This window comes from Oreochromis aureus, linkage group 7, assembly GCF_013358895.1.
Source record: "Oreochromis aureus strain Israel breed Guangdong linkage group 7, ZZ_aureus, whole genome shotgun sequence".
In the NCBI taxonomy this organism is placed as follows: Eukaryota; Metazoa; Chordata; class Actinopteri; order Cichliformes; family Cichlidae; genus Oreochromis; species Oreochromis aureus.
This window is the reverse complement of record NC_052948.1, coordinates 42240433-42252387: the sequence shown is the minus strand read 5'-3', so window position 1 is coordinate 42252387 and position 11955 is coordinate 42240433. Positions and strand designations below refer to the sequence as shown.

Genomic DNA, 11955 nt, shown 5'->3' with positions numbered 1-11955 from the left:
CAATGAGGAGGGAGAAGTTCCTGCTACTCAAGTATCCAAGACACCCGGTGGGAAGCAAGTAAAACCTATAAATACTTCGATTTTTTTGTTCTGTTTTTTTTTTTTCGGGGGGGGGGGATTATAAAAATAAACATGCTGTTCAGTGCCTCATATGATTGCTGACATATATTTTTCTTATTCAAGCGTTATTATTAGTATTATTAGTATTATTATTATTATGATGATGATGAATGTAATCCACACTCATAATAAACAATATAAGTGTTGGGTGTAGTAAACAGTGAAGGTATGATCCATTAGGTCTCAAAACTATATGCCCTTGCTCCCGTGATTATTATAAAATACTCTAATAATTAGCGGACAGCAGGCCTGTACGTCTCAAACGTGCTGGGGCCATATTCACTTCTCAAATAGCCCCAGCTCGCCCTCTAGCGGTGAAACGGAGGATTTAGGATTCAGTTGATGTGTTTCACTTCCCATTCTCATGTGATTGACAGCTCTAAAACCACAACCCAAGCGGTGGTACTGTTCCTTTTAGGTGAGGGTATCAATAACAGCTTCAGTCCATGTAAGAGACGTGATATGTTCAAGACCTTCTGTTATACTGGCTGTCGCTCTGATGGCTGATCCCATGTAAACCCAACTGGTGGGAAATATGGCCACCTCTGCTGTCTTATGTAAGCCAGATTGTGAAGGAGAGGATTGGGCATCTATCAAAGCATAATAAGAGTGAGGACACAGCTCTGAATCTACAGTTTTAAGGCCACCTCAGAGGTCATATCAGTTCTCCTCATTAACGCAAGATATAAACCATTTAGGGCAGGTATCTTCAAATCTCACTGGTGTGAGGTCATGGGCTCAGGAAGCATTTGTGGCATTTTTAAAAAGCTGCCAAACATGTTAGAATAACTGCAGAGATATAAGTACTGAGCACTACTGCAGGTATGAGTAATGAGAGTAGATTTTGGCACAGAGTTGCAGCCCAAATTTATTTTTAGAAAAGGTTCAATGACCTCAGTGTCAGCGACTGCTTGTTTTATGACTGTTTATCCTTCCTACAAAGCTTAGATTAGGTAGATGTAAAATGATGAGAGTTTCTCTCATCCACTGAGCCCTAAGATCAGCCATTTTCACCTCTTATGATAAAAGTGGCCTTTGTCTGGGTTACTGTAAGCTTTTTGCTGGCACTTTTAACACAGGAAGTGATTACGAATATGCGTTTATAATCTTTTTTTATTCTTCCTTAAAAGAAGATTTTATCAATGCTGGAAAAGCTAAAACAACATTCCCAGCACTGTGGCTGGGTGGAAAGCTGTTTTTCAAGCTCCTCGGCTGAAAGAGTAGCAGGAAGTGTGAGGAATATATAAATGTGTTTTGGATTTATTTTACTACTAAAAAAGAAAATGAAGATGTGGGCAGTACAACCTCTTGAAAAAAATGTATAGTATATTTGAATTTTTACATTATTTACAATATTTACAAATAAATACATAAAAAAAATCTCTTTAAAAAAACAACAGCAACAACCTTGAACCAATAAACCCAGAGCGGCTCAAACTTTGCATGGATATTTATATTTTCTTATAAAACACATTCAGATTACACAGCTTGTGTGATGTTGTAGCAGTGTTTTAGACAAATCACTTAAGGTGGCGCCATTTGATTGGTTATGCATGCCCGGATTTTACAGCTTTGTTTTTGGCACAGCGCGGTGAATGAAGATCTGATTACTCAGAATGAGTGTTGGAGCCAGAATAAAGGAGCGGGCAGTTTTTAAAAAACAAACAAACAAAAAAACAGGCAGTTGTGGTCCATAAAGCAGATGTCTGTTTTGTAGATTCTGGTGGTGTTTGTGCATCTCTTCTTCAGGTGGTGATCCAGAAAGAACAGATATTTTTCCTGTAAAGATAAGAATGATTGCACCATTATTACCCTTTGACTTTGTCCAGACCATGCATGAAAAATACACGTGTACACACCTTCACGCTGCTATGTACAGCGCAGTAATGAACACACTGTGAAAACTGGGGGTTTTGGGTTTTTTTTTTTAAAGAATATGATGCTGAGTTTGACATTCAAGAGCTACACAGAGTTAATGTAAAATACTCAAAAAGTTATCAGGAGTATCAGGAAGACAATCTTCAGACGAGTAAACTGATGGATTGCCATGAAATATTTAAGCTTCAGCTGTACCTGCAGTATTTTGTGCCACACTCTAGGTGATCCCTGCAGCTGGCACCGACAGGCTTCAGACTGTTCCAGCGCCACAACAGCGAACGTTTGGTCCGCTGAATTAAGCCATGCCAGTCGTCAGGTACAGGCAATGAATGAACCTGTAGAGGCAAATATTTGATCCTTTACCTTTGGCATATAAAACACTGATTAGAAAAAAAAATATTTCCATGAAAGGTCCACAGACAATAAATAACTTACCTGAACGACACATAACAAAGACAGAAAAACAGAAAGGATGATAATTTTTTCCTGGAGAGTCCTCATGCTGCTTGCAGATGACGCTCAAGACAGGGGCTGTTTTGCTGCAGGCTTGGTTTGTGAGCTACGCCCGTATTAAAGGCTTTAATTGGGTTGGGGAGGAGTTACCTTCTGAATAATTCATTAATTTGTTACTTTATTGACTAAGGCGTAAGGATTGGCAGACTGAGCAGATCAAGTCAAAGTCACCGATGGGAATCTGTTGCACAGTGGTACTTATCACACAACTGAAGACAAAGTTTATCTACGTGACTCCAAAGTACACTTTGGACCTCAACCTACTAAATGAGGGCAACTCCACGTCGGAGGTTTCTAAGTGAAACCCTAACGTGACTTGAGACTATGCATTTAGCCATTTGCTCCACCCGTGGAGTCTTGCCATAAGGAACTTAAAAATTAAATGAAGTTGCTTCATCAGATGTCCAAGATCTTATTTAGTGACTTCCTGAAGTTTCCCTGAATTTCCCCCTTTGCCTGCAATCAGTTTAGTTTCTGCCCAAACAAAACTTTGAACAGAGAGACCGCTTCCAGACTTTAAGCTAAGATAACTAATAACATAACTTAAAAATCATTCAGATATGAATATGCAATTCCCCTAAATTATGCAAAATATTCAAGAATTTAGGATTTTGTGCACTGAAGTTTCCATGAAGCTGGAAAAAAAAAAGAAACTAACATCTAATACAGAAATAAACAAGCATTTCTAATATTTCTAGTTAAAGAAGAAGTTAATTACACCATGTCAAAAAACTTTACAAGCACACATAAATATCAGGGGTTAAACTGCAGTTCACTGACAGACCACATGGGGCAATAAATAAAAATGATTTGATAAACATCTTCTTGCTATGATGATTGTAACGTATGCATGTAGAGATGTCTTTATGCAACATAAATACTATAAATAAAGTTATTATTATTATTTCCTCCTTAATGGTTGTGCCATTATGAACGAAAGTCTCCATGACCATCGCCACACATTGATTATTAACATCTATATGTTTTTAAAAAAGATTTATTGTCACTAATGGTCACTAATATTTTTATTCATGACGAATTTTGTTCGACCTCGGAATGAAGAATTAGAAATAAAGTCTTTAAATATCACAGATATTCAATTCAAATTCTGGCGATGCTGAATATGTTTATAACGACTATTACGACTTGCGTGAATGCTACGGCAAGTATTGCTAAGCTTTATGTAGACCTTTAATTGTTGTCAATCATTCCTATATTACACGTCTGTTCTGCATGTAGTAATATACCTGTTTAAAATATAGATGAAAGACAGTGAAGGCAGCCTTTTAATCTAAATGTTTAGCCTGTGGGCAAATTAAAATCAACAGCCATGATGTGAATTGTTTTCTTTTTGATGATTACTACCGGTCACACCAACATTATGGTATTATGGTTTTCCACATAAACATCAAAATCCAAGGTTTCCAGGTTAAGTTTTTTTCTCATTAAAAACTAAACAGGTTTTCTCAAAAGCTTGCAAAGACAATGACTGAATATATCTTTATATTGTTGTTACAACCAAAAAAGACGTTTTGGTCATCTGCCTACATACAGCGCTATATTAAAGAAGTGAAAAAACACTGTAGGTTAGTCCATGTTAAAATGGCAAACTTAAAATAACAAAGCTTCAAAGACATGGATTTCTGTGACAGAGCACCTCCTATAGGTGCAATGTGTAGGCGGCCCAGACATTTAGATTGTTACAAGAAATAGTTTTGTTCACTTTAAGCAGATATGTGGGCGTCAGCTATCAAATGTAGCTGTGAATAATAAAGTTTCAACACTGAAATGCAAACAATGCACTAGTCAGACCTTCGTCTAACGTTTGTCATAAAGCCAGTCATGCTTTATTGGTCATCTGCAGAGCAATGATTCAATACTTTTGCAATGTCAGACAGGAACTACAAACACACCTCAGGGAATAGCACAGAAAGTTTATTGTTGAGTCATAGCAAATGACAACGTGCAAACTGTCAGATGTGTGACCTAATGAGAGATTTGTGTATAAATCGTGATTATAGTTAAGTGCTGATTTTGCCAGGTAATAGTAGTAGTGTAAACAATGTTCTCTTTTAGGTACAAAGCAAACATACACACACTCAAAAAAAGAAATTCAACACATGAGATTTTGTCAGTGAAAAGTAGTCACTGAAATGGCAAAAACATCTATATTATAGCAGAACTGTGTGCAACGTTGGACAGAAAAACAACATTTAGTCATAAGTGCTCTAAAAATTCATAGGCCAATAGGTAAACAATGTGTTTATTTTAAAAAATGCTTCAATAAAGTTATAAAATGCTACAGAAGTTAACCTGGGGAGAAAACAAAATCAGTCTAAGTGCTTCAAAAGTTTTTGTGTTTTTGTCAGTGTCACTACTACAAAGCTTCATACACCGGTTTCAGCAATCAGTAACGTAATCAGTAGAAATTATATTAATATATTTATGACAGTACTGGAATTAAAATGAATGAATGTCAAATACTGAAATAATATTGTATTTGACATTCACAACAGGCAGAAGGCCTTGCTTTATCCTGCCAGTGTTGGATTAATACTGATTGGATCACAAGGAGGACACACTAGACACACATGTATATATACTGTAGATTACTGAGCTTGGCTACAACACAGAACATCATTTTAAAATGAACAAGACCACATCGCCATAGCATCTGAAGCCAAAAGGCTGAATGACAAGCCCAAAGTAATCTGCACTTCGAACAGGCTGCACTACTAGCCTGACCTTTTACATCCACTTCATTATAACATACAACCAACCTGGCTTCTTAATACTATTTTTTCTTGCTTTTTAAAACTAACTCTGAATCCCCAAACTAGTCTGGGAATCTAGTAACTGTTCAAGCTCTAGCCAGTTGCCTTGCAGATCGACACAACGTCTTTTACATTCAGAAATGCAGCAACAGCTCACACATATATGGCCACTTTGCAGCACAGTGTTTTTCCCACTTCCAGGATGTTTGATTAATTCAGAGCTGGGTTGTTTAAGGGGTTTAATTCACCTCATGTTATTCCAATTCAAAAATCCCATAGTTAGGAGTTAAAATAAAAACAAGCTCAATTTAAGACTGACTGAAAAATGTGGATTTCAGCATCATTACAACTTGAAATGAAGACATTATCCTCCAAACCTAGCAACAAATGCAACAAGAAGACAGTTTTTCCCAATTATTTTTTCCCACTTGGTTTTCCCCATTTTCTTAAAACCATGAATGTGAAAATAGAATAAAACATGAAAATCATTGTATTAGTGTTACTTGACAATTAACGGTTGAACCCCTTGAACTGTATTGCAACCAAGGCAATCTTCCTCCTTCCATGTCCTGTTTGCTGTTACGATGAGAGCAGGGGCTGTCGTTCAGCAGCAGTGCTCTGAAAAAGAAAAATATAAAAATATATATAAAATGCAAATATATTACAATTTAAGGTCCCAAGAGGAGAGCTGTGCTGCTGCAGGAATGGCAGTGAAGTATGTGAGGGTGGTTCGGGTCGTGTATGTAAAGAGTAGATCCTGGAGAGGTGAAGCTATGCAATGAAGAGAGGAGGGATTTAAATTCACAGAGGACAAAATGCATGTGTATAAATGAGACAGATGCATATAGACCGATAAAGATGCAAAAAGTAAAGCTAATTAAGGGGAATGAGTTTAAAGTAAGTTAGAGAGGCAAGGCTGAGATGATTTGGACATTTAAAGGAGAGGGATAGTGGAGATATTGGACAAAGGATGTTGAAGATGGAGCTGCCAGGCAGGAGGAAAACCGCACACAAGGATATAATGTAGGAGGGACAAGCAGAGGGTTGGTGTGACAGGAGAGGATGCTAGGGATATGGTCAGTTGGACGCAGATGATCCAGATACCTAAATATCTAATCAGTTAAATCACATGACAGCAATTGATTAGCTGCTGAAGTTCAAACTGTGCAACAAAAGGGGGACGAAAGGTGATTCAAATGACTTTGAACATTGCATGATTGTTGGCGCTAGTGGGGCTGGGCTGGGTATTTCAGAAACTACTGATCTACTGGGATTTTTCCACATAACTGTCTCTGGGGTTTAGAGAGAACGATCAGAAAAAGAGAAAAATATCCAGTAAGCAGCAGTTCTCATGGCTTGTTGATGCCAGAGGATGGCCAAAAAACGGCCAGGCTGCTGCTAGCTCATAGAAAAGCCACAGTATCTGCTCTGAATAGTCTTGATATCTACCACAATATTTGAACAGACTCACCCATTAACTAATTTCAGTTAATTCATTTAAAAAAAAAAAAAAAATGTAGTTCTTTAGAGTGGAGAGCAGTATAACATTAACCTCTTAGGACCTGGCATCCACATATGTGGACATCACATTTTGGGATGTCTAGACCAAAATACTTAATTTTTCTCTACAAGGGCCTGATATCCACTTACGAGGACATTATACTGCCACTATTCTATCTAAATTTAAAACGAAAGTCCTCATATGTGGATCTCATTTTTCTCAGAAACAAAAAAAGAAAAAAAAAAAAATCTGGTAATTCTTTGTTTTTACATTCATCAGGTCCCAATCAACCCAAATAGCATGAAAGAGCTCAGGTCTTAGGAGGTTAATGAAACAGGAATGATACATATGCTGCAAATTTTATATTTTCTAAGTTTATTTTACTTGAGCATTTACAGGGTTTTTGCATTTCGTGGACTAATCTAGGATGCTTCATAATGAAAAATAAATCAAATTATTTTGTATATATATATATTATATATATATATATATATATATATCTATCTATATATAATATTTTAAATTGACTACACACACCAGCATAAATCTGAATGGAAAAAAAATCTGTATGAGCAAGCACTTGGCAGAACCAGGCTCAGGCCATCTGTCCCAACATTATGACATCGCACAGCTGCTTATCGCACAAGCTCACCTCGGGGACTTTCTGTTGACACACCAAGAACATGAAGATTCCTCCCACAATGATGGCCAGGCCAATCAGCATGAAGGGAATGTTCTCCACAACGTTTTGCTGAACACCAATCCCCTTTAGCTTCTTGGCTGCTGCGTCATCAATGGTGGCGCTCTGAAAAGACGAAAAAAATCACGTAGAGAGAAAAAATCATGTATAGCACATAAGAACACAAAAAAACAGCCCCTACTAAAGTAAATGGTAAATTGATGGTCCTTTCATTTACCGTCTGTTCATCTTTGTGTTCAAGTTTATGAAGAAACTGATGCCATAAGAATGTTATAAACAAGTTAATATTAAATTTACTGATTACTGATTTATATTAGATTAGTCTTCTGTAGCTTTGATTTTGTGGAATCATAGTATCTACTTCTGTCTTTTTTTTGCCTCCACACAAGTTATATTTACTGATGTGCAGCCTGTCTGAGCAGGATTACACAATGCTTAATACATAAAAGAGAAAAACATGAGGTAAGTGCTGAAAACAAAAGTGCCTCCTTCAACTACAGGGTACTCAAGGGAGTCTTTTCCCTTTGAATCATTTGTATTTAACTTAGAGTTATAACAGAAAATGTATATAAACCAGAGCTCAGACAGCTTTTGTTGTGTGTGTGCACGTGCGTGCGTGCGAGAGAGAGAGAGAGTTTGTACCTCATTCAGATAAGCCACAGGGAAGACTACTGTCCTTACATTTCCCGTTTGACTGAAAGAAAATGACATGATAATCTTTAACTATGATGTAATGAAAAATAGCAATTTGGAAAACATAATATAATATATACTTATATAATATAAATAGACTTATACAATATCTTCCTGGGCATGTTCTGTGAATACATATTATCTGTATAAAGCTTGATTGCGTATTAATCTCACACCATAAATATCTGGAGAGTTACATAATTTTTTTTGGACTTCAAGCTCCGTCTTTCATTTGAAACAGAATAACAGATATAACATAAAAGTGTCATATCTAGGCTTGTTGGCATCAGAAGAACTGCACAAACTTTACTTTCAAAGTTCATTATTGCACAAAAGAGCCGACGCTTGGCTAGGGATTGAATTTGATAAGATTTTACTGATATCAGCCCCAACATCAGTTCTGTTTATAAGTTAGATTCTATATTTACTCCCTTAGACCTCAGAGATTAGTCAGAGAGAGGCTGCCCACCAAAGTATTCACCATTGTGAGTGCTTTGGCTGCTAGCAGATAGTAGCAGTTGCCTGTAGTTTGCACCAACTCGTGTGCAAAACACTCACCAATTATTTGGTAGTGAAATTAGAAACACTGCGATGCAAACAGGAAATACAGAATCTTTGTCTTTAAAGTAAAAGCTGCACCTTTTGAAACATGCTGGTGTGTTGGGAGAAAGGCACAACTTTTACTTGTCTAAAGATTTTGCAATCTATTTCACACCAACTGCCAGGAACTGCTTGCCATTCGAGCAGGAAAAACACATTTTCCCTAGCGACCAGAGACCTCTGTTACTGCCTCTGTTACTGGGGGCTTAATGAGCATTTGTTCCATGGGGAAAGTAAAAGTAGATTTGAACAGGGTTTTTCCAACAGCATAAATGGTTTTACTATCCGAATTTACCTACAGTAAAGGAAGAGAGTATAAATAGGTTTGCTTCAATGACTGACATCATTTTCTTTGTAATGTACAACACTGTGGTTGTTTTCGATTCGAGACTACGGCACCTACAGTTAGATTACTTGAAGTTAAGAGTTTTCTGTCATTCTGACTCATAAATAAAGTGACTGTGCAAATGAAAATGATAACAAAAATCTATTAGAAAGATACAAAAATTAGCGCTGCAGCTGCAGTGATGAGGAGCGTAAAAGCGAAACTCCCGATTTCCTGGTCCATCTACGTCCCCACCTTTTAATATGGTCACAAGCTTTAGGTAGTGACTGAAAGAACAAGACAGTGACTACAAGCAGCAGAAATTAGATTTCCCCAAAGGGTGGCTGGCCTCTCCCTTAGAGATAGGGTGAGGAGTTCGACCATCCAAGAGGGGCTCAGACTAGAGCTGCTACCCCTCCATATCGGAAGGAGGCAGTTGAGGTGGTTTGGGCATCTGACAAAGATGCCCCTCTGTGTTCCTGGTGTTCCTGAGACCCACGACACACTGGGTGAGACTCAGCCTATCACACTGGAGGAGGTAGATTAGAGGTCTCTCTCTGGTTGGCTGCTGCCCCCACGACCGCGCGGATAACCGGAAATAAGCTGGATGGAGGTTTCCCAAAATAAAGAGGTATATTCTAAAAGCAGCAGCCATGCACAGGACAGACCCAAAAAGGCCTGGTGGACAGAAGAGCACAAATCTTGTGGATGACAGCAAAATGATTTGCATGGGAAAGAAATGCCCCTTTATTACTCTATAACAAATTATAAATATTCTCCAGGATGTAGGCCAATGTGTTTTCTTGTACATAATAAAAAGAGAACCTCATAACCAGAGCCAAGTATCTACTGATGTCAGTACGTTTAAGCCACATTGTCAACATTATTCGGTACAATAAATTCTGGCCACTAATGCTTGTCCTGACGGCTCTAACCTTATACATTTTAAAATATTGATGTAAATATATTCACATTAAAGCTGAGTGTGTAACTATCTGAACACGTACAGTCTGGACTCATCATTATCTTGCTGCTAGTTCCTTCTGATGTCAGGTAAACACGTAACAAGTGAGCCAGGTCTGTGCAAAAGTCCACCCATAATGATGATGGTGGCATTATTACTTTACAATGAGCTTACTGGCAGCCCTTCACAGACATGGGTACTCATGCAGCTATCACAGCTTCACTTTTTATACTAATATAGTGAAAGTGAAATTTATGAAAATTCAGGTTATTCAGCTGTTTGAACTGATGAAAAGAGCTGCTGATTACCTGAAGTTGGGAATTTGCTCTACATAGACGTTAATCTGGAGTCGCTTGGCTGCTTGGAGAACCACTCCTGTTAGCTGTAAAACACAAATTCATTTTGTTAGGGAGACAGAGAATGTGGGAAAAACTCACCTGTCACTCCTGATGTATGAACACATATACCTAAACACCTAAATAATCTTTTTCTGCCCTCAGTGTAATATGGAAATCATTTTTATAGTAACATGTTGACAATATTTGTAAACCAACAAACCACTGGATAGAAAACACAGCACTATGCAAAGGTTTTTAGTTGTGTACAGTAGATTTTCACCCATTACGTAATACCACCAGGGAGGTATGTGCTCTACCCCAGATTTCTTATGCAGCTTGAGAACGACCTCAAACATACAGCTGGAGTGATAAAAAAGTAACTTCAGTGAAAAGAAAAGAAATAAACTGAGTTAATCTGAGATTATGTGAAAAAACAGAAGAGAGTGAGACATGTCAGCTGTCAAACAAACCTAATTGGGGGTTTAGTCATTTCTTTCTTCAGTTTTCTGCATTTTGAATAAACTTAAAAGAGAGAAAGAAAAATCTCAGGATTTATCATGTTTTCTAATGTTACCTCAAACTGTTTGCACAGTACTGCCTGCAGTTATAACATCTTCATTGTAGCCAAATTAACTTCACAACTCTGAAGCTGGCAGGGAAGATGGCTGAGGGCATCACAACCCAGCAGTTATGATAAAAGTCACAGGACTTTGATCAATCTTAATGATATCATGCTGTGGCAGAGTGATCAAGAAGAATAAACAGGAAAAACAGTAGCTTGTTTACTGGATTCAATACTTTTGTAACCATGAAACCACCACTTTACATGTGGGTGTGTGAAATAATTATGTGTACTTTTGTACGAAAGCATGAGAGCGAATGTGAGAAAGGGTTCTGTGTCAGACTTTGACTGAGTGTTGCAGTTTGACTGCTTTGATAGTAAAAACACACAAAGTGGTAAATATTTTGTAACTGAGGTAGTGCCTCATTAGCTCATCCTTTTAAAGCCACTAGAACTGATCTAATCCCAATTCCAAAAAAAGTTGGGACACTGTGTAAAACAAGTAAAAACTCATAAATTCATATTTCTAAACACAATAGAACATAGAAAATATATCTAGTGTTTTAAACTGAGAAAATTTAGAATATTATGAAAACGATTCGCTCATTTTGAACTTGATGGGGACAACAAGAGTCTAGAAAAGTAAGTGGTACTAAAAAGAAAAAGCTGGAGGATATTTGGCAGCTAATCAGGTTAATTAGCAGCAAATCAGTAACATGGTTAGGTGTACAAAGAGCATCTTAGAGAGGCGTAGCAGTAAAGACGAGCGGAGGTACACCAATCTGCAAAATACTGCATCTGCAAATTGTGAAAAAAAAATCTGAAAAATATTCCACAACATAAAAATGCTAAGACTGAGTATCTCATCATCTAATTATATGATCAAAAGACTCAGAATCTGGAGAAATCTCTGTGGTCTAACAAACAACAAAAAGTATCTTCTCTTAAATTTTGGAAACGTGGTTACTGCATCCTCCAGATTCAAGT

The 11955-nt window shown here is 37.4% G+C and overlaps 1 protein-coding gene and 1 long non-coding RNA gene across 2 annotated transcripts; both read right to left on the bottom strand.

Annotated features, from left to right (window-relative positions):
• Window positions 1–1552: 1552 nt before the first annotated feature.
• On the bottom strand, window positions 1553–2598 carry LOC116335222 (liver-expressed antimicrobial peptide 2). Its single transcript, XM_031758847.2, has 3 exons — window positions 2434–2598; window positions 2194–2333; window positions 1553–1899 (listed from the first exon to the last, which is right to left on the bottom strand). The coding sequence occupies exons 1-3, from the start codon at window positions 2497–2499 to the stop codon at window positions 1866–1868; spliced, it is 240 nt and encodes a 79-aa protein (XP_031614707.1). The 5' UTR covers window positions 2500–2598; the 3' UTR covers window positions 1553–1865.
• A 1827-nt stretch (window positions 2599–4425) lies between these two features.
• On the bottom strand, window positions 4426–10527 carry LOC116335179. The gene is made up of 4 exons (XR_005613983.1): window positions 10377–10527; window positions 8129–8180; window positions 7439–7591; window positions 4426–5903 (listed from the first exon to the last, which is right to left on the bottom strand). It is a non-coding gene; the product is annotated as an uncharacterized LOC116335179 (long non-coding RNA).
• Window positions 10528–11955: the final 1428 nt, after the last annotated feature.